General features: G+C 42.2%; 1 protein-coding gene across 1 annotated transcript; it reads left to right on the top strand.

Annotated features, from left to right (window-relative positions):
* The first annotated feature begins 636 nt into the window (after positions 1-636).
* On the top strand, positions 637-21,064 carry hddc2 (HD domain containing 2). The gene is made up of 6 exons (XM_078542155.1): positions 637-760; positions 3,467-3,588; positions 4,501-4,603; positions 11,262-11,330; positions 19,434-19,572; positions 20,167-21,064. Exons 1-6 carry the CDS (start codon positions 689-691, stop codon positions 20,307-20,309), a joined length of 648 nt encoding a protein of 215 aa, XP_078398281.1. The 5' UTR covers positions 637-688; the 3' UTR covers positions 20,310-21,064.

Raw genomic sequence — 21,064 nt, forward strand, 5'->3', positions numbered from 1 at the left:
AAATACTGCGGATGCTGGAAATCTGAAACAAAAACAAAAAATGTTGGAAAAACTCAGCAGGTTTGACAGCATCTGTGGAGAGAAAAACAGAGTTAACATTTTGAGTCCATATGACTTCTTCAGCTGAAGAAGTCATACCGACTCGAAACGAAGTTGGAGGGATTGGGGCTCAGGTGTGGGGGAAATAATACCGGGACTTTACTGTCAGTAAGAAGTGAGAGGTTATTTCTACTGGTGGGTGAATAGGGAAGGTGCAAAGACCAAGCATTCTGCTTGGAAGATGTGGGTGTCACTGGCAAGGCCAACATTTGTTGCCCATCCCGCTTGAACTGGTCTCCTAGTTCTCGGAACTGCTCGCACAATACCAGCTATTGCTACTCAACTTACAGGGCACCCAGCCTTTATAAACTAAATGCAATAGCATGCAGCAGGTAGCAACGTTCCTGTATCACCTCGAGCTTATTTGCTAATAATACACCAACACTCCTGCCGGCTTTTAGAGTCAACAATTCCAATCATCAATCAAGCCGTTTGTTTTCTTTCTCTCTGTGTGCTCTATTTTAACTCATTCCCTTTCTATTGCCATTTGCATTATTTAACCGCCCGTTCAAACTCATTGAGCAAAACAAGCTCAATCAGCGCGCGCTGGAGCCCCGGGGATTGTGACGTCAGTTCCGTCTCGGAGGCAATGGCCGCGTGCAAGGGCTCGGGAAATGTGAAGAATTTGCTGCAGTTCATGTACTGTATGGGACAGCTGAAGGTGAGAGCGGCTGGGGCCATGCAATAAAAAGCCGCCCCAGTTACAAACGTGCATTTCATTGGATTCTCTTCATTGCATGTAGTTTACCGTTGTACCGAAGCAGCCAGGATGGCAGCGGTTTCACTTGCACAGCCTGGTCAGGAACTCGCGCTGTTTCATTGGGATGGATCGAACGCATTGTTTTCCCGAATCACATAAAGTTCCAAAAAAGAATTCTGCTTCTTTGGCCCAGAGCGCCTCCCTGGCGGCTCGCCCTGTAATGGCATCGCCCACAGACCCTGTCAATATCCGATTTCCCTTCAAAATAGACTTGCATTTAGATAGCACCTTTCATCACCTCGGGAAGTCCCAAAGCACTTTACAGATAATGAAAGCCTAATCACTGTTGTAATTTAGGAAACACGGCAGTTGGCACACAGCAAAGTCCCGCAAACAGCCGTGTGCTCACCTCTTTTCATGATGTTGAGTGAGTGATAAATATTGGTTAGGACACCAGGTATAACTCCACTGTTCTCCTCTGAAATACTGCCATGGGACCTTTTGCAAACACCTGCAAGAACAGATGGGATCTTGGTTTAAAGTCCCTGAAGGATTCGTTCAAGGGAATTAGAGAGTTGCATAGGCTAAATGGCCCTTTTCCATACTGAAATTCCTAACTAGTGTGTTTTGGTGCTTATTCTCTACAAGGTGTCAGCTTTGGCCCAGTGGTAGCTCTTTCACTTCATAGGTTCAAAGCCTAATCCATAAATTTGAAGACAGAAATTTAGACTGAGACTCCAGTACAATACTGAGGGGATGCTGCACTGTTGGAGGTGCTGTCATTGGGATGAGATGTTAAACTGAAGCCCTGTCTGTCCTTTTGGTTGGATGTTAAAGATCACATGGTGCTATTTGAAGAACGAGTGTTCTCCCAGTGTCGTGGCTGACATTTATCCCTCAACCAACACCTATTAAAAACAAATGATCTAGCCGTAGATTTCATTGCTGTTGTGGGATCGTGCTGTATGCAGATTGGCTGTCACTTTTCCTCACAGCACTTCAAATATACTTCACTGGCTGTAAAATGCATTGGAACATTCTGGAGCCATGAAAGATTCTGTTTAAATGGAAGCTCTTTTTACTTCTAATCTCATGTGCCTCCTTGTTATCATATCCCATTATCTCTCTTTCTTTCAATAGCCTATCTAACCAACTGTTAATGTTGATGTGGTCTCCGCTTCAAAAACTCGGGCAATGCATTCCACAATCTCAACGATCAATGTAAAAATGTTTCTCCCATTTCCTTTGTTCTAAATCCCTTGCATTTAATCTATACTCCCTCATTCCCAGTCCCTCCACCACTGAAAACACTTGATTAATTTGTTCTTACCCATCCATTCATAATTTTAGTACCTCTATCAAATCACTCTATAAACTTCTCAGTGGTAATAATTTCATAGTACATGAACAAATTAACAAACATTCATTTTCCCTGATTTGTTCAGTTGGAAACACTTCAAATGAGAGGAAAGTGACAGCAGTCTTTAACAAAAATAAACTACTTGGGAAAGACAGTAGTTCCCTTCATGCTGCTGTGATATACATCAGTCAGACTGTTACTCTTTGAGATACTTAGGCAAATATAATGGTGGTGTTTTTATTTAATGCCAAGCCAGATTTAAAAAAAAATCAGTTTTGCCACTTAGAATTTGATGAATATTACCCAAAATCACTTGTACTTGATATGTTGTTGGAATAGCAGACCTCTGACAGTATGAAATCTTTCTAGATAACGACATCCGTTGGTTGAACATTCTAAATTTAAAAAATACATATATAATACATGTTACCGTTTAGAAATTGTCCTTGGATCCAATGGCTAATCTCATTAATGGTGCAATTATTATACAACTGATGCTAGTTTGAAGTCTGTATCTGCTTGCAGTAACGCAGAACTGGCACCATCACTCAGGTCGAGTAAACCTCAATTTGCATGTTGGGAAATCTGCAGAGTTATATTCGGAGTCATCCAAATACTGGTTAGAATTGAATGCTAAATAAAAATGATCAATGGGACAGTCAGAATTCTAGTCACATTTAAAAAGGTTACATTTTTATCTTAAATTTCCAGGTGGTTCAAAGTACACTGCATAGCAGTTGAAATACAGGTGGCATGAAGGTTTTGCTGCTGATTATATTAAATAGTTTGTTATTGAAATGAGTAGGTTTAAATGCAATTCCAATTTCTGTTTGTGGATAACTATTAATTGTAAATTAACAACAACATATTGGCAGCAAATTTCCACATCTACAGGATGGCTGTTTTGGTATTCTTAACTGTAGATCAAGGAAGAAAAGTGCAGTCCCTCACTGAGAGTGAAATATACACTGTGTTACCAGGATTTCCACAGCTCATCTGCTGAAGTTACAGTGGATGAATGGGAAATCCCCTGGTGAAATTCACCTCCATAATATTTAAAATTATGAAATATTATTACATAAATTTGTGTTTTTAAAAAATAAGTTGGTAATTGAAAATAGATCGGATTAGTTTGGGCTCTGCCTATTCACCGTACGTAGAATTTTAAGGTGTTTAGTGCAAGGAGTCTCCAGTATTATGAACAGTTTGAGTAATTTATAGAGGTGTGGAGAACGTAAATTAAAGTAATACAATGAAGTGCATTTGGAGTCTTAAAGTGTGTAATTGTCTGTTTTTTGTTTCAATAGAGAGTACCACGAACAGGGTGGGTATATAGAAATGTGGAAAGGCCAGAGAGTGTGTCAGATCACATGTATAGGATGGCTGTTATGGCACTGTTAACTGAAGATCAAAAACTCAACAAAGACAGGTGCAGTATATCAGAAACTTGTCCTCAATGCGTCATTTATTTAAACAGAATGAAATACCTGTATGAAGTTTTAAGTTTACGTGTTAGTTCATAATGCCCTACAGTTTTCTATTTTTGTCAACTCAGCAATGCTTATCAAATGACTCTAGATAGATAACAGCTAAATTAGTTTAGTTTTTAAGAAATTAAAATTAAAAGTTTTTTGAACTGAGTTTAAAACAGTTGTATTTTCCACCTTTTCGCGAGCAGTTCAGTCTCATGATTTTGACAGTATTTTTGCATGTTGTTAAACTGCATGCGCAGGTACTGGTAACTATATTTATTAAACAGGATGGAAGTACCTTTATGGAGTTCTTTTAGCCACTACTGAGCTATAATTATTCTGAAGACAAATAAATTGGGAATGCCTTTTTTTTGTAGAAGAGTCTGCTGAATAGCTAGAATGCAGTAAAATGGAGCAGTGATTGATGTATGAAGATAAATATGGCTGCCATTATTTGTGTACAAAGTGTTGTGTTAATCGATGACCTGTGACAGATGTGCTCAGGGAGGATTTTGTTTTTCCTGATGCCAGTGAAATATGTTTCCTTCTCGCCAAATCAGACAGCCATGATTTTACAAAAGGAGTCCCTTTGCAAGAATACTAGCTTTAAAACTAAAGCTGTGAGACTTTACAATGAAATTATGAATAATTAATGTTCCTTTTAAGCTATTTTATTGTAATTTTTATACTGCTAGTTTTATAAACTGTAACTTGCATTGAGGACCATAAAGAAGAATTGTGAGTTTTAGCAGCCTATTCAAGAGAGCTAAAAGGCCTGCTTGACGTTTTATTTAGATGGAAAAACTTACCAAAAGTCTTTTTCTCCTCCTTTTCTATTCCAATTAGAATAACGTGCTTTTCCTTTGCAGATGCATAAAATTAGCCCTGGTTCATGATATGGCAGAATGCATTGTTGGTGATATAGCACCAGCAGACAACATCAGTAAAGAGGAAAAGCACAGGAGAGAAGAAGTAGGTTCCGATAGAGGCTCTGTTGAATTTCATAGATGGATTTCTCTGGGTAACAATGGGATTTCTTATCCTGGGGTTTGTGTATTGAGTATGGGGTGCTTTTGCATTACAGAAAAGGCATACGATCAGATGGTAGCTACAATTATCGGACAATTTTCAAAACTGAAGTTAAATTGATTTCATATTCTAATAGTTCTCATTACTCCCTCCTAAGGGAGGGAAAAAAGCTCCAGATCTTACTACTTTATGTGAAAAAGTGCTTCTTGATTTTGCTCCTGAAAGGCCTAATTTTAAGATCATGCTCTCTTGTTCTCAATTCCCCCACCGAAGGAGATAGTGTTTCTGTTACTACCCCATCAAATACTTTCATCAATTTGAATACCTCAGCCTTTCAAAACTCAAATGAATACAAACCAAGTTTATGCAACCTGTCCTCATAATTCTAACCCTTTAAGCCCAGGTAATATTCTGTTAAATCTGTGCTGTACTCCTTCCAGGGCCAGTATACCACCTTTGAGATTTGGTGCTCAAAACTGAATGCAGTACTCCAGAAGGCAGCTGCCTTATCTTGCTTCAAAAAGAACTGCAACAACTTGGAATGTACACTGGGATTTGAGGCAGGAGCTGGAATTACAGCAGGCTTTCCACAGCACTGTGCATCTGTATCTTTTTTAAATAATGGAGGCTTCCCTGCTTTGTGCTGGCACAAGCATGCCACTCTCAGGGAGTGAAGGGAATTGATTCTTCTTTTTCCACTTCTGCTTCTAATCTTTTGCCCCAAGAACCTGTACCTTTTCCTGCTTGCTCCTTGTCATTTTTGTTTCCCCGCCCCAATCTGAGCTACATACTTTTCCACTCACTCCCCAGTAAAAACCTCTTTTGATGCATTTTTTCCAGCAACATCCAACAGTCTTCATCCCACCATTCTGAACCCCAGGGTCCACCTCAGCACGCGCACACCCAGCAAGCCTGTCCCTTGTTCCCACACTGTGCAATGCACTGTTTACGAGCGCCATGACTATCCTCCCACAACCATCACGCTTGGTTATTCTTCATGTCCGTACTTGCACAACCCAGGATTTCCCCCTGCCAGTACTCCTGTTCCCCAGCAATCTTCTCAATCCCACCAGACTCTGAAATAAAAGCAGTAAATATGCAACAGGTCATACAGCATCTATGGAAAGAGAAATAGAATGAATGTTTCAGGTCTGTGGCCATCAGAACTGAGAAATGTAAAACGTTTTGATCAACGTAAAGAGGGGATTGGTGAGGAGGAAAAAACAAAAGGGAAGGTTTGTGATAGAGTGGAGGGCAGGGCAGATTAAATGACAAAAGGTTTCCATCTGCAAAAGCCAAAGCGGGTGGTAAAGAAACAAAAGATGTGTCTAGATGAGGTGTAAATGGCAGCATAGCAGTTGTCTGAATGCAAAGTAAAGGGATTAATAAAGAAACAGGAGAAAAAGCTGAACAAGCAAAAATCACACCCAAAAAAATGGAGTAGAGGTTATGATCTAAAATTGTTTAACTCAACGTGGAGTCCAGAAGGTGGCAAAATGCCTAATCGAAAGAAAAGTTGTTGTTCCTCAAGCTTGCTTTAAGCTTCATTGTGAAAGGACCGAGGAATACTCTGGTACAAAATTTCAACACTCGGAGTCCAGATGCAATATTCAATTGGTTCCTTTATTACGCATGCGGGGAGCAAACACTGGGCAATCCAGGCGCTTCTCCACCGAGGTTCAAATGAGCAGAGTTTATATATTTTTTACTATCAGTTACAAATTAATGGTATTAGTTAGACAAAGGTCACAGCACAATGACCCCCCCGGTGGGCTGATAATTGTGTTCTTGTTCAGTAATTGCAGTGCAGAGACTGGGCATTGTCTTTTTGGAGACAGCAAAGAATGTATGTTTGTTCAAACAAAAGGTTTACGGAGGCTGACTGGATGTGGTTCAAGGCCATCAGACGATGTGAAATGGCCTTCCCCATTTTTTGATCGAGTCATTCCGTGTCCCCGCCCGTGTGTGTCTCCCATTTCCTAATTGCAAATTTACAGCTGAGCCCTTTGTACAAGTTTTTAGCTTTCATGTAAGGCTGTGATTGTTTGTGTATGCTGTGGCGCCCTAGCTGCTGGTCCTGGCTGGCACTTTAAAATAAATCCAAATTTTCCGCACCTTCAATTGGAACACTGTAGCAGGCCAAGGACAGAGAGGTCAGAGTGGGAGCAAGGTGGAGAATGAAAATGACAAGCGATAGGAAGCTTGGGGACTGAATGGAGGTGTTCCACAAAACGTTCACCCAGTCTGCGTTTGGTCTCCCCAGTTTAGATGAGATCACATCGTTAGCAACAAACAGTATATTAAATTGAAAGATGTACAAGTAAATTGTTGTTTCACATGGAAAGTGTATTTGGGGCCTTGGATGGTGAGAGAAGGTAGAAGGCCATGTGTTGTATCTCCTGCACTTTCATGCAAAGGTGCTGCAGGAAATGGGCTCCACTCATTTCCTCCAAGTGAAAGGTGTTGCAATGGATACCTTCAAGGATCCCAGCCATGACTGCTTTTTTGTGGGCTATGTGGAACATTCCTTATTCCAGTCTTACTCAGGCCCCCTCCCTTAACTCTTTTTGTTGCACATTGATGACTCTTTTGGTACTGCTTTCTGCACTCGCCCGGAACTGGAGAATTTCATTTGACGTTGTTTCCGATTTCCACCCTTCTCTCAGCTTCACCTGGTCCATCTCCAACTCTTTTGTTCCCTCCCTTGACTTCTCTGTCTCCGTTTCTGGGGATGGGCGATCAACTAATATTCACTACAAGCCCATGGACTCCCACATCTACCTTGACCACATTTCCTAACACCCTGCATTCTGTAAGGACAACATTCCGTTCTCCCAGTTTCTCCATCTCCGTTACATCTGTTTGGATGATGCAACTTTCCATACTAGCGCTTTCTGATCTGTCATCCTTTTTCCTCAACCAAGGATTCCCCACTCCCCAAACCCCTACCATTGTGGTTGACAGAGCTCTCCACTGTTTCTAATCAATTTCATGCATTTCTGCTCTCACCCCTTCTCCTCCCTTCCTGAACTATGATTGGGTTCTACTTGTCCTCACCTTCCACCCCACCAGCCTCCACATTCAACGGATCAAATCCTGCCATTCCCTCCACCTCCAGTGTGATGTGACCACCAAACACATCTTTCAGCAATCCAAAAGGGCCGGTCCCTCTGCAACACCCTGGTCCACACCTCAGTGATCCCCAACATCCTCTCCCTTTCCCATGGCACCTTTCCATGCAAGCACAGCAGATGCAACAACCTCCCTTTTACCTGCGCCCTTCTCAACATCCAAGACCCCAAACATTCCTTGCAAGTGAGACAATATTTACTTATACTTCTGACCATAACGTGGTACAATTTAGCATTCTGTTTGAGAGTGAGAAACTTGGGTTGGAAACAACTATGCTAAACTTAAATATGTTGGCTGGAGTGAACTGGGAAAGCAGTTTAGCGGAAAAGATGTTTGATGAACAATGGCAGATGTTTAAGAAAATAATTCACAACTCTCAACAAAGATTTATCCCAATGAGGAAAAAGGATTCAAGGAAGGGGATAAACCAACCATGGTTAACCAAGGATGTTGAGGACAGTATCAAATTGAAAGAAAAAACATACAACGTGGCAAGAATTAGTGGTAAGCCAGAGGATTGGGAAAGTTTTAAAGACCAACAAAAGATGACCAAAAAATAGTGAGGAAGAAAATAAACTTTGAGGGTAAACTAGCAAGTAATATAAAAATGGACAGTATAAAATGGAAGAGAGAGGCCAAAGTGAACATAGGCCCATTAGAGAAAGAAGCTAGGGAAATAATAATGGGGAACCAGGAAATGGCAGAGGAGTTGAATAAGTACCTTGCTTTGGTCTTCACGGTAGAAGATATTAATAGCATTCCAAAAATACTAAATAATCAAGGGGCAAAAGAGGGGGGAGAAAATAAATACAATAACAATCACTAGAGAAAAAGTATTGGGGAAACTAATGGGGGCTAAAGGCCCAATGAAAAGTCCCCTGGACCTGATGGGTTGCACCCTAGGATATTAAAGGAAGTAGCTACAGAGATAGTGAATGCACTCGTAGTAATCTTCCAAGAGTCTTTAGATTCTGGAAAAGTCCCAGGGGATTGGAGAATGGCAATGTAAACCCTTATTCAAAAAGGGAGGGAGACAAAAAACAGGTAACTATAGGCCAGTTAGCTTAACATCTGTCATTGGGAAAATGTTAGAATCTATTATAAAGGATGTAAAAGCAGAGCATTTAGAAATACATAATGTAATCAAGCAGAGTCAGCATGGCTTCATGAAGGGGAAACCATGCCTAACAAATTTATTAGAATTCTTTGAGGAGGTAACAAGCAGAATAGATAAAGGGGAACCAGTAGATGTAACATAATTGGATTTCCAAAAGGCGTTCGATAAGGTACCGCACATAAGGCTACTTAATAAGATAAGAGCCCATGGTGTTGGGGGTAGTATATTAGCATGGATAGAGGATTAGCTAACTAATAGAAGACAGAGTTGGGATAAGGGGGCATATTCGGGCTGGCAGCCTGTGACTAGTGGAGTGCCACAGGGATCAGTGCTGGGGCCTCAATTGTTTATAATATATATTAATGATTTAGATGAGGGAAGTGAGTGTACAATTGCCAAGTTTGCAGATGACACAAAAATAGGTGGGAAGGCAAGTGATGAGGATGACACGAGTCTACAGGGGATATAGGCAGATTAAGTGAGTGGGCAAAAACTTGGCAGATGGAATATAACGTGGGAAAATGTGAAGTCATGCACTTTGGCAGGAAGAATAGAGGAGCTGAATATTATTTAAATGGAGAAAAACTGCAGAAAGCTGCAGCACAGAGGGACTTGGGAGTCCTTGTGCATGAATCCCAAACAGTTAACTTACAAGTTCAACAGGTAATAGGGAAGGCAAATGGAATGTTGGCCTTTATTTCAAAGGGAATGGAGTATAAAAATAGGGAAGCCTTGCTAAAATTATCCAAGGCAGTAGTTAGACCACACCTGGAATACTGTGAACAGCTTTGGTCCCCTTACCTAAGGAAAGATATACTGGCATTGGAGGCAGTCCAGAGAAGGTTCACTAGGTTGATCCCAGGTATGGAGGGATTTTCTTATGAGGAGAGGTTGAGTAGGTTGGGCCTGTATCCATTGGAGTTTAGAAGAATGAGAGGCGACCTTATTGAAACCTATAAGATTCTTAGGGGACTTGACACGCTAGATTCCGATAGGTTGTTTCCCTTTGTGGGAGAGTCTAGGACCAGAGGGCATAATCTCAGAGTAAGGGGTCGCCCATTTAAAACAGAGATGAGGAGGAATTTCTTCTGAGGGTAGTCAACCTGTGGAATCCTTTACCATGGAGGGCTGTAGAGGCTGGTTCGTTAAGTATACTGAGATAGACAGATTTTTAATTAGTAAGGGAATCAAGGGTTATGGGGAAAAGGCAGGAAAGTGGAGTTGAGGATTATCAGATCAGCCATGATCTTATTGAATGGCGGAGCAGACTCAATGGACCAAATGGCCTACTTCTGCTCCTATGTCTTATGGTCTTTCAATTTAGTATATTGTATTTGCTGTTCATGATGTGGTCTCCTCTAGAGTGGGGACACCTAATGCAGGCCAGGTGATTGCTTTGCTGAACACCTCTGTTCAGTCTCTAAGCATGACCCTCCACTTCCCAATGCTTGTCACTTTAATTCTCCACCTTGATCCCACTCTAACCTTTATGTCCTTGACCTGCTGCAGTGTTCTAATGAAGCTTAGTGCAAGCTTGAGGAGCAGCAGCTCATCTTTAACCCGGCACTATGCAGCCTTCTGGACTCAACATTAAGTTCAACAGTTTTAGATCATAACCTCTGACCCTATTTTGTTTTTTTTGTTGGTTCATTATTTTCTCATTTCTTTCTTAATTCGTTTGTTTTGCATTTAGACAGCTGCTATCCTGCCATTCAAACCTCATCTATTATTTCTTTACTTGCCCCATTACCAATCCCTTTGGCTTTTGTATCAGCAAACTTTTTGTCATTTAGTCTGTCCTGCCCTCCACCCTATTACAGATCCTACTTTTTATTCTTCTTCCTCCCCTCCCCTCTTTCACTTGCTCAAAATCTATCACATTTTTAGCTTTTCTCAGTTCTGAAGAGTCACAGACCTGAAATGTTAACTCTGTTTCTTTCCACAGATGCTGTCTGACCTGAGTATTTTCGGTTTTTATTTCAGATTTCCAGTATCTGCAATATTTTGCTTTTGTCCCACCAGACTTCTCCTTGTGTCCCAAGACAGTAGGAAAATATAAGTAGGCATATTTTAGTAAAGCAAGAAAATTGAAAGGGAGCGAGCAGAGAAACAAACCAATCACCAAGAGACCCACACAAACACAGTAGGCACGAAAATTAGAAAAAGTAGCTATCTGCAAATGTAGTGCATCTTAAAACAAAAAGCACCAGCGGTAGCCAAAGCATCCACCACTCCCAAAGGGAAAATGGTCAACATTCTGCCTTTTGTGCTGAAGAGCATTGTGTACGATGTAAGTGCTTGCTTTCTTTAGCAAATAGACCTTGATTTAAAAAATGTCCTCCTTTCCTGCAGGAAGCCATGAAACATTTAACTGGACTGTTAAGTGATGATGTGGGTAAAGAGGTACTGGGGCTTTGGGAGGTGAGTTATGGATTGAGTAAGATAAAACAGTTTTTTTAGTTATGATTTTATAACAGGCACAATGAGGTAAATGGCCTCCTTTGGTAACATAGGTTTTCTCATAGGCTGTTTTTATTAAATATTGTATTTGTGATTACAGATGGTTTTTTTGAATGAATGTTAGTAAATCTTGTATACCCTACAAACTAGAGAATGCCTTTAACCTGCCTCATATCAGTGTAAATGTAAGAGACCCAGGAGTTAAACAGAACCTTTGGGCATGGAACTCTGGCTTACTGGAGTATTTCACCCTTCAGCTTTTGTCTGTCTCTCATTTCTTAGCAATCAGAACTGAACCTGGTGTTTAAGGTGCTTTCTTTAGCAAATAGACCTTGATTTAAAAAATGTCCTCCTTTCCTGCAGGAAGCCATGAAACATTTAACTGGACTGTTAAGTGATGATGTGGCTGTCTCTTTATGGGGTATGTGGAACATTCCTTGTTCCGGTCCTACTCCGGCCCCCTCCCACAACTCTTTCTCCGGTACATCGATGATTACTTCGGTGCTGCTTCATGCTCTCGTCGGGACCTGGAAAAATTTATTAGTTTTGCTTCCAATCTCCAACCCTCCATCATTTTCACATGGTCCATCTCTGACACTTCTCTTCCCTTCCTTGACCTCTCTGTCTCAATTTCTGATGATAGACTGTCCACCAATATCCATTACAAGCCTACCGACTCCCACAGCTACCTCGACTACAGCTCCTCACACCCCGCTTCCTGTAAGGACTCCATCCCATTCTCTCAGTTCCTTCGCCTCCGTCGCATCTGTTCTGATGACGCTACCTTCAAAAACAGCTCCTCTGACATGTCCTCCTTCTTCCTTAACCGAGGTTTTCCACCCACGGTCGTTGACAGGGCTCTCAACCGTGTCCGGCCCATATCCCGCGCATCCGCCCTCACGCCTTCTCCTCCTTCCCAGAAACATGATAGGGTCCCCCTTGTCCTCACTTATCACCCCACCAGCCTCCGCATTCAAAGGATCATCCTCCGCCATTTCCGCCAACTCCAGCATGATGCCACCACCAAACACATCTTCCCTTCACCCCCCCTGGCGGCATTCCGTAGGGATCGTTCCCTCCGGGACACCCTGGTCCACTCCTCCATCACCCCCTACTCCTCAAACCCCACCTATGGCACCTCCCCATGCCCACGCAGAAGATGCAACACCTGCCCCTTCACTTCCTCTCTCCTCACCGTCCAAGGGTCCAAACACTCCTTTCAAGTGAAGCAGCATTTCACTTGCATTTCCCCTAACTTAGTCTACTGCATTCGTTGCTCCCAATGCGGTCTCCTCTACATTGGAGAGACCAAACGCAAACTGGGCGACCGCTTTGCAGAACACCTGCGGTCTGTCCGCAAGAAAGACCCAAACCTCCCTGTCGCTTGCCATTTTAACACTCCACCCTGTTCTCTTGCCCACATGTCTGTCCTTGGCTTGCTGCATTGTTCCAGTGAAGCCCAACGCAAACTGGAGGAACAGCACCTCATCTTCCGACTAGGCACTTTACAGCCTTCCGGGCTGAATATTGAATTCAACAACTTTAGATCTTAAACTCCCCCTCCCCCCATCCCCACCCCGTTTCTCCCCCCTCCCTTTTTTTTTCAATAAATTATATAGATTCTTCTTTTCCCACCTATTACCATTATTTTTAAATCTAAAACTAAAACTTTGTTAGTCTTTCCACCCCACCCCCACTAGAGCTGTACCTGGAGTATCCTGCCTTCCATTCTTAATTAGCACTTTTCTTAGATAATATCACCACCTTCAACACCTCTTTAATCCTTTTGTCTGTGACATCTTTTGATTATCTGCTCCTATCACTGCTTGCTTATCCCTAAACCACCCCACCCTCAACTTCTCTCTCCCCCCGCCCCCCCACCTTAGACCAGCTTATATTTCACCTTTCTCCTAACTATACTCAGTTCTGCCGAAGGGTCATGAGGACTCGAAACGTTAACTGATTTCTTCTCCACTGATGCTGCCAGACCTGCTGAGTTTTTCCAGGTAATTCTGTTTTTGTTTAAGGTGAGGTCTGACTACAGCACTACAAAGGTGGATCATTGCCCCATCTGATTTGTGTTCCGCTGTTTTGATTATGTAGATAACAGGGATACCAATATGGGGGGTTACAGGCAAGATAGACATGTTACTGATTGGCAACAGCGTGCTTGAGGACCTTAAGAGTTGCAGGGGTGTAGATTTAGAGAACTGATTGAATAAGGATTTTTATTTAAAGAGTTGGGGTGGAGTCGTGTGTTGGGAGGGGGTTGGCAGTGAAGATAGTAGCAGTTTTGATGGAAAGAGGGATGATGTTAGAGGAATTGGGGAATTGCTAACAGTGCTATCATCAAGGGGGCCGGGAGGGGTAGTTGTGCGATCAAGAGTGAAGTGAGGAATTCCAACCTCTTCGAATTTGAGGTGAAAATGGAGGAGGCAATAGGAATGGGTTTGAGGATGATTAAGTGTGGAGAAAAGATGCCTAAGAGCTGGCTTTCAAGATGATACTCTAGTAGGTGGTTGGGACTCCGGTGGGATACTATAGAGCTGTATGTGGTCATGGAAAATCAGACAAATGTAGAACAGTTGTATATAATGTTTGCAAGCCTATCCTTGAAGATGAATGTACCAGGAAGAATGACAGGATTCGGAGATACTGATCAACTCGCTATGAACAAGATCACAAGGAGGTGGTAGTGAGCCTCCTTATTGAACTGCTACAGTTCATGTGGTGCAGGCACACCCACAATGCTGTTAAGGAGAATTTTGACCCACTAATGATGAAGGAACAATAATATAATTCCAGTCAGGATGGTGTGTGGCTTGGAGGGAAACTTGCAGGTGGTGATGCTCCCTTCTGTATGCTGCCCTTGTCTTTCTAGTTGGTAGAGGTCATGGGTTTGGACGGTGCTGTCAAAGGAAGCTTGGTGAGTTGCTGCATTGCATTTTGCTGATGTTACACAGTGCTGCTACTGTGTGCTGGTAATGGAGTGAATATATAAGGTGATGGATGGGGTGCCAATCAAGCAGCTTGCTTTGTCCTGGATGGTGGTGTTGGAGCTATGCTCATCCAGGCAAGTGGAGAGTTTTCCATTACAGTTCTGACATCTGCCTTGTAGGTGGTGGCCAGGTTTTGGGGAGTCAGGAGGTGAGTTATTTGCTATAGAATTCCTAGCCTGTTACATGCTCTTTTGGCCACAGTATTTATAATGCTGGGCCAGCTCAGTTTCTGATTAATGGTAACCCCCAGGATGTTGATAGTGGGGGATTTAGCAATGATAATGCTATTTAACATCATGGGGAGATGGTTAATTCTCTCTTGTTAAGTTGGTCCTTGCCTGGTACTTGTGTGGTGTGAATATTACTTGCCACTTAATCAAGCCATGTCTGAATATTATCCAGGTCTTGCTACAATCTTATTGTGACAAGTGGAGGAGGATCAGAGGAAAGCGGGAGCTGGAAGAGAGATTTCCAAGGATGAATGATGAGGGTGGAGGGATCAAGTTAATGTAGGATGGGACATTTGGGTGATGAGGTAGACCAGGAAATATTCACAGCCTTATCAGGTGCATTGATAAGACTGAGATGGTGGGACTGAAGGTATTGGGGAAGTTGAAATAAAAAGTAGATTGGCTGAGAACATGACGATAATAAATTGAATTGTGGATTGAAATCATTGAAGGTAAGTAGTCACTAGGTGCAAAGGTTGAGGGACGAGGTCTCATTGAAGAAGTCAGCATGGGACTTGGAAGGAGTGTAAATGACAAGTATTTTCAATGTTAGGTGAGAGAGGTAGAGGAGGGTGAGGTCCTTGGGGTAGAGAACTCGCCAGAGGAGTAAGGGGATAAGCTGAGGGTGATTTTGTGCAAACAATATCATCACCACACTAGCAGGGTGGTGGTGGGTGGGGGGAGCAGTCAATGGAACGTGTGGCCAGGTGAGGAAGCTTCAGTGAGGGAGAAGCATTCACCATCCATTAGACTGCTAACAGCAAACTATTGGATCTTATTCTTGATGGGATGGCAAAGGCTTTATTCATGAAGGACCAAATAATCTGGAGGGTGAGATAGAGCGAGGTTGAGGTTAGAGAGCTGCCAGCAGGGACAAAGTTGTCGGCGAGGTGTGTATGATGGGACACTTCACTCACCTTGAAGCCCATGGGCTAGGAAAGGAAATATCGTTTTGCAGCTTGTACTCAACATAATTGCACGGAAATAAGCAGTCTGACGTGAGATGAGGACAGGATTGGATTCAGCTGTGATGTCCTTCACATGTCAAATAACCTGATATTCACTACTTCCCACATGATGATTGGATATTGCCAGTATATACGGAGAGAAAAGGGTTTGCAGGTAAATAGCACCTTTCAAGTCCTCAGGACATCTCGAAGCATTTCATAGCCAGCAAAATAATTTTGAAGTGTAGTCCCTGCTCTGGTATAGGAAACCACAGCTGTCAGTCTGTGCAAAGCGAGGTCTGAGATAAATGACTAAATCTATGTTGTTATTTGCATAATAAAGGTTGACCAGTACATTGGAAAAACTTATAATGCTATTGGGATCTTTTACATCCACTTGAGAGGGCAGGCAAGATTTCAGCTTAACATCTCATTCGAAAGACATTGCAGTGCTTCCTCAGTTCTGTGATGAAGCATCAGCTTAGATTGTGCTCGAGTCTCTGGAGTAGGGCTTGAACCAAGGCTGACATCATTCACCAGCACTTAAAGGAAATACATTTAGGTGTAAGTAGAAAAAAATAGTGATGTCAAGATTGCTTAACCATTTAGCAACAATTCCATAGAGAAATTAGTTTATTCATTCATGGGATGTGGGTGTTGCTGGCTAGGCCAGCCCATCCCTAATTGCCCTTGAGAAGGTGGTGGTGAGCTGCCTTCTTGAACCGCTGCAGTCCACAGTGCTGCTAGGGAGTTCCAGGATTTTGACCCACCAACAGTAAAGGAGTGGCGATATATTTCAAAGTCAGGATGGTGAGTGACTTGGAGGGGAACTTCCAGGTAGTGGTCTTCCCATGTGTCTGCTGCCCTTGTTCTCCTAGATGGTAGCGGTCGTTGGTTTGCAAGGTACTGTCTCAGGAGCCTTGGTGAGTTCCTGCAGTGCATCTTGTAGATGGTACAAGCAAAATACTGCGGACGTTGGAAATCTGAAATAAAAACAGAAAATGCTGGAAAATTCAGCAGGTCTGACAGCATCTGTGGAGGGAGAAACAGAGTTAACGTTTCGAGTCCGTATGACCCTTCTTGAGAGCGAAATAGAAGTAAAAATGTGGTGAAATTTATAATGTTTAAGGGGGAGTTGGTGCAGGTGAAGCTGGATAGACCAGCGATAGGTGGGTGCTAAGAAGAGATTGACAAAGATGTCATGGACTAAAAGACAAAGGGAGTGTTAATGGTAGTGGTAAGGGCTAAAGAAGGTGCTGATAGTGGCATCAAGGTAAGAAAGCAGAACAAGGGTCTGAACTTTGTGAAAGAACAGCATGGAACAAATAACAGATGGCCCTTTTGGGGTGGGGTGAAGGAAGGGGGTAGTGGTTGGGGGAAAAAAGATAGAAAAAGGAGAAAAAAGATAGAAAATGAGGTAAAAGGGGGGGATTTTTAAAAAAGGGGATAAAACAATGAATAAAAATTAATTTTAAAAAAGCAGACTGGGTGACCGTTTGGTGGAACACCTTCAGCCTGTCCGCAATCATGACCCAGACCTTCCTGTCGCTTGCCATTTCAACACGTCATCCTGCTGTCATGTCCACATGTCCGTCCTTGGCCTGCTGCAATGTTCGGGTGAAGCCCAATGCAAACTGGAGGAACAGCACCTCATCTTCCGATTAGGCACTTTACAGCCTTCCAGACTTAACATTGAGTTCAAGAACTTAAGACCATGAGCTCTCTCCTACCTTCACCCCTTTTTTAAAATTAATTTTTATCTTTTATCTGCTTATTTTTATTCATTGTTTTATTCCCTTTTAATTCCCTCTTTTTAAAATCCCATTTTCCATCCTTTTCTCAACCACCACCCCCATCCCAACCCCAAAAGGGCCATCTGTTACTTGTTCCATGCTGTTCTTTCAGACTGCTTACCCTTGTTCTGCTTTCTTACCTTTATGCCACTATCAGCACCTTCTTTAGCCCTTACCACTACCATTAATGCTCCCTTTAACTTTTTGTCCATGACATCTTTGTCAATTTCTCCTTTGCCCCCACCTATTGCTGGTCTTCTATCCAGCTTCACCTGCTCCACCCCACTTAAGCAGTATAAATTTCATCACATTTTTACTTCTCTTTAGCTCTGAAGGATCACATGGACTTGAAATGTTAACTCTGTTTCTCCCTCCACAGATGCTGTCAGACCTACTGAGTTTTTCCAGCATTTTCTGTTTTTATTATTGTAGATGGTACACACTGCTGCCACTGTGCGTCGGTGGTGGAGGGAGTGAATATTTGTGGATATGGTGCCAATCAAGTGGGCTGCTTTGTCTTGGATGGTGTCAAGCTTCTTGAGTGTTGTTGGAGCTGCACTCATCCAGGCAAGTGGAGAGTATTCCATCACACTCCTGACCTGTGCCTTGTAGATGGCGGACAGGCCTTTTGGAGTTAGGAGGTGTGACTCACTGCAGGATTCCTAGCCTCTGACCTGCTTTTGTAACCACAGCATTTATATGGCTAGTCCAGTTCAGTTTCTGATCAATGGTAACCCCCAGGGTGTTGATAGTGGGGACTTCAGCGATGGTAATGTAATTGAAATGTTAACTCTGTTTCTCCCTCCACAGATGCTGTCAGACCTGCTGAGTTTTTCCAGCATTTTCTGTTTTCAGATTTCCTGGATCCGCAGTATTTTGCTTGTACCATCTACAAGATGCACTGCAGGAACTCAACAAAGCTCCCGAGACAGCACCTTCCAAGCCAATGACTGCTACCATCTAAAAGAACAAGGGCATCGATGGTTAAATTCTCTCTTGTTGGAGATGATCATTGCCTAGCACTTGTGTGGTATGAATGTAACTTGCCACTTGTCAACCCAAGCCTGGATATTGTCCAGGTCTTGCTACATTTGGACATGGACTGCTTCAGTATCTGAGGAGTCGTGAATGGTGCTGAACATTATGCAATCATCAGCAAACACCCCCACTTCTGACCTTATGATGGAAGGAAGGTCATTGATGAAGCAGTTGAAGATGGTTGGGCCTAGGACACTATCCTGAGAAAGTCCTGCAGTGATGTCTTAGAAATGAGATGATTGACTTCTAACAACCACAACCATATTCCTTTCTGCTGGGTAATACTCCAACCAGCAGAGTTTCCCCCCTGATTCCCATTGACTCCAATTTTGCTAGTGCTCCTTGATGTCACACTTGGTCAAATGCTGCCTTGATGTCAAGGACAATCACTCTCACCTCACCTCTGGGGTTCAGCTCATTTGTCCATGTTTGAACCAAGGCTGTAATTAGGTCAGGAGCTGAGTGACTCTGGCAGATCCAAATTGAGCATCAGTGAGTAGGTTATTGCTAAGCAATTGCTGCTTGATAGCACTGTTGATGACCCCTTCCATCACTTTACTGGTAATTGAGAGTAGACTGAGGGGGCAGTAATTGGCCAGGTTGGATTTGTCCTGCTTTTTGTGGACATGACATACCTGGGCAATTTTCCACATTACTGGGTAGATGCCAGTGTTGTAGCTGTACTGGAACAGCTTGGCTAGGGGCGTGGCAAATTCTGGAGCACAAGTCTTCAGTACTATTGGCGGAATATTGTCAGGGCCCGTAGCCTTTGCAGTATCCAGTGCCTTCAACTGTTTCTTAATATGTGGAATGAATCGAATTGGTTGAAGACTGGCATCTGTGATGCTGGGGACAGCGGTTAGTGGTTTAGATGAATTGTGGACTTGTACACAACAGTTAATCCCAAATTTTATTCTCATGCTTGATATAAAAGGACTGTTAACACTTGGTGACATGTTATGCAAAATTTCATCCATGGGTATATGCTCTCTTGCCTTTGATATGCAGTATGTGCAAATAGGAGAAAGTATTTTTATTTGAATGTACTTTTCTACAGGAATACGAGAACCAGTCAAGTGTTGAAGCCAAATATGTGAAAGAGCTGGATCAATTTGAAATGATTATGCAAGCTTTTGAATATGAAGAGCTGGAACAAAAGCCTGGTCGACTGCAAGAGTTTTATGATTCAACAAAAGGTTAATGTTGTTATTAAGTGAGGCAATAAAGGATTGCTTATACGCCAGTGAGTGATGCAAACCCTAAGAATTGTTTTTTTTTAATATAATTGCACAATAAATGCCTTTTTAAGGCATATACTTGTTCCCTATGTGGAAATGCAGATCCTATTCAGTGAATTACAGGCACAGTTAATTGAGTGATGTACAGCTGTGTGGCACATACACTGCTAGAGCTTGTTCCTGTGATGGAATATTTTCAAGTTATGGTTGTAAGCACTTAAGCTAGCTTAGCCGGTTTTAACATATATTTTGAATTCTATGTCTGGACTTGTAGTCACTGTGGTGCATTAAATCTTCAAAACTGATTTGGAGGAACTTAATTCCCATTACTTGCCTGGAAGAGCAAGTATTGAAGGCTAGAGTCTATCCAGACTAATATTGCGAAGTGTGTAGAGGAGATTCTTGAGTGAATATTAGGCAATGTTCTGCTAAATAAATGGGATTATTGCACCACATTCTAAGCCATTTTTAAAAGAAAATTATAATTAATTTGATAAGCGGCATTTTTTTCATTGTTGCCTTCTTGCATTTATACGACCTTGTATCTTGCAGGAAAATTTCATCATACTGAAATTCTTCAACTGGTAGCGTCTTTAAATGCAGAAAGAAATTCCATGCAAGCAAAATCTAGCACCTCAGATGCACAGTCTTGGAAGAGTGAGCTGAACATATTGCCTCAAAGCACAAAACTCTAGAACAGCATTGAGGGTTAAAGGAGTTGAGTAAATGTTTTTTAAGCTGCATCAATATAAATTTTAAGCAAATTCCTGGCCGAACAAAACCAAATTTGTGTTTTATGCATTGTGACTTTCCAGTGTATGGAGAATGTATTTCCTTAGACAAAAATGAAAATTTGAAATGTCAAGGCTATTTTTTCCAACCAAGAAAACATTCAATATATTTATTCTCATCAGGGAGTAGGCTGTGTTTAAACCCTCTTTAGGAGGCCTGATTCAGATTTGGGCCTCCCTGAAATACAGGCAGAGAACACTCTGAAGTAGGGGATTGAAAATCAGGTGATTCCATGAGCAAGTTGAGTTGGAAATCTTCAGTAAAAGGACCTACCTAGAGGGCTGCAGTATTTTTCCCATAAAAATGTTCCACAATGTTGTTTGAAAGGCCTCTGTCCATTTGAACTTGAAAATTGGAAATGGGGTCTGACAATGAGCATAGCACCCAAGGTTGCATTTGCAAGCAGTGCTCACTTATTTTTGGGTGGAAGTGCTTGGCACCCATTTAAAAACCTGTTAAAAACACTAGCCAGCCAGTCAACAACTGTTTCCTTGACATTTTCAATGGGGAAGCTGGCATTTGAAAATTGCCCCATTAGTTCAGTAAAGCAGATGTCTTAAACAACATAATAGTTACTAGGAGAACATTAGAAAATGCCATTAAGTAAACTGTATACATAGAATACTTGTTTACAAGGCTGCAAACTAAAAGATCTCAA

The sequence above is a fragment of the Cetorhinus maximus genome, chromosome 5 (genome assembly GCF_964194155.1).
Source record: "Cetorhinus maximus chromosome 5, sCetMax3.hap1.1, whole genome shotgun sequence".
Taxonomy (NCBI): domain Eukaryota; kingdom Metazoa; phylum Chordata; class Chondrichthyes; order Lamniformes; family Cetorhinidae; genus Cetorhinus; species Cetorhinus maximus.

What these genes read in the sequence shown, in the direction of transcription:
- hddc2 (XM_078542155.1), top strand. Translation starts at nt 689, where the DNA reads ATGGCCGCGTGCAAGGGCTCGGGAAATGTGAAGAATTTGCTGCAGTTC. An exon ending in ACTGTATGGGACAGCTGAAG is followed by an intron (nt 761 to 3,466) that starts GTGAGAGCGGCT and finishes TTGTTTCAATAG; the next exon opens with AGAGTACCACGAACAGGGTG. An exon ending in GTTTTATGATTCAACAAAAG is followed by an intron (nt 19,573 to 20,166) that starts GTTAATGTTGTT and finishes TGTATCTTGCAG; the next exon opens with GAAAATTTCATCATACTGAA.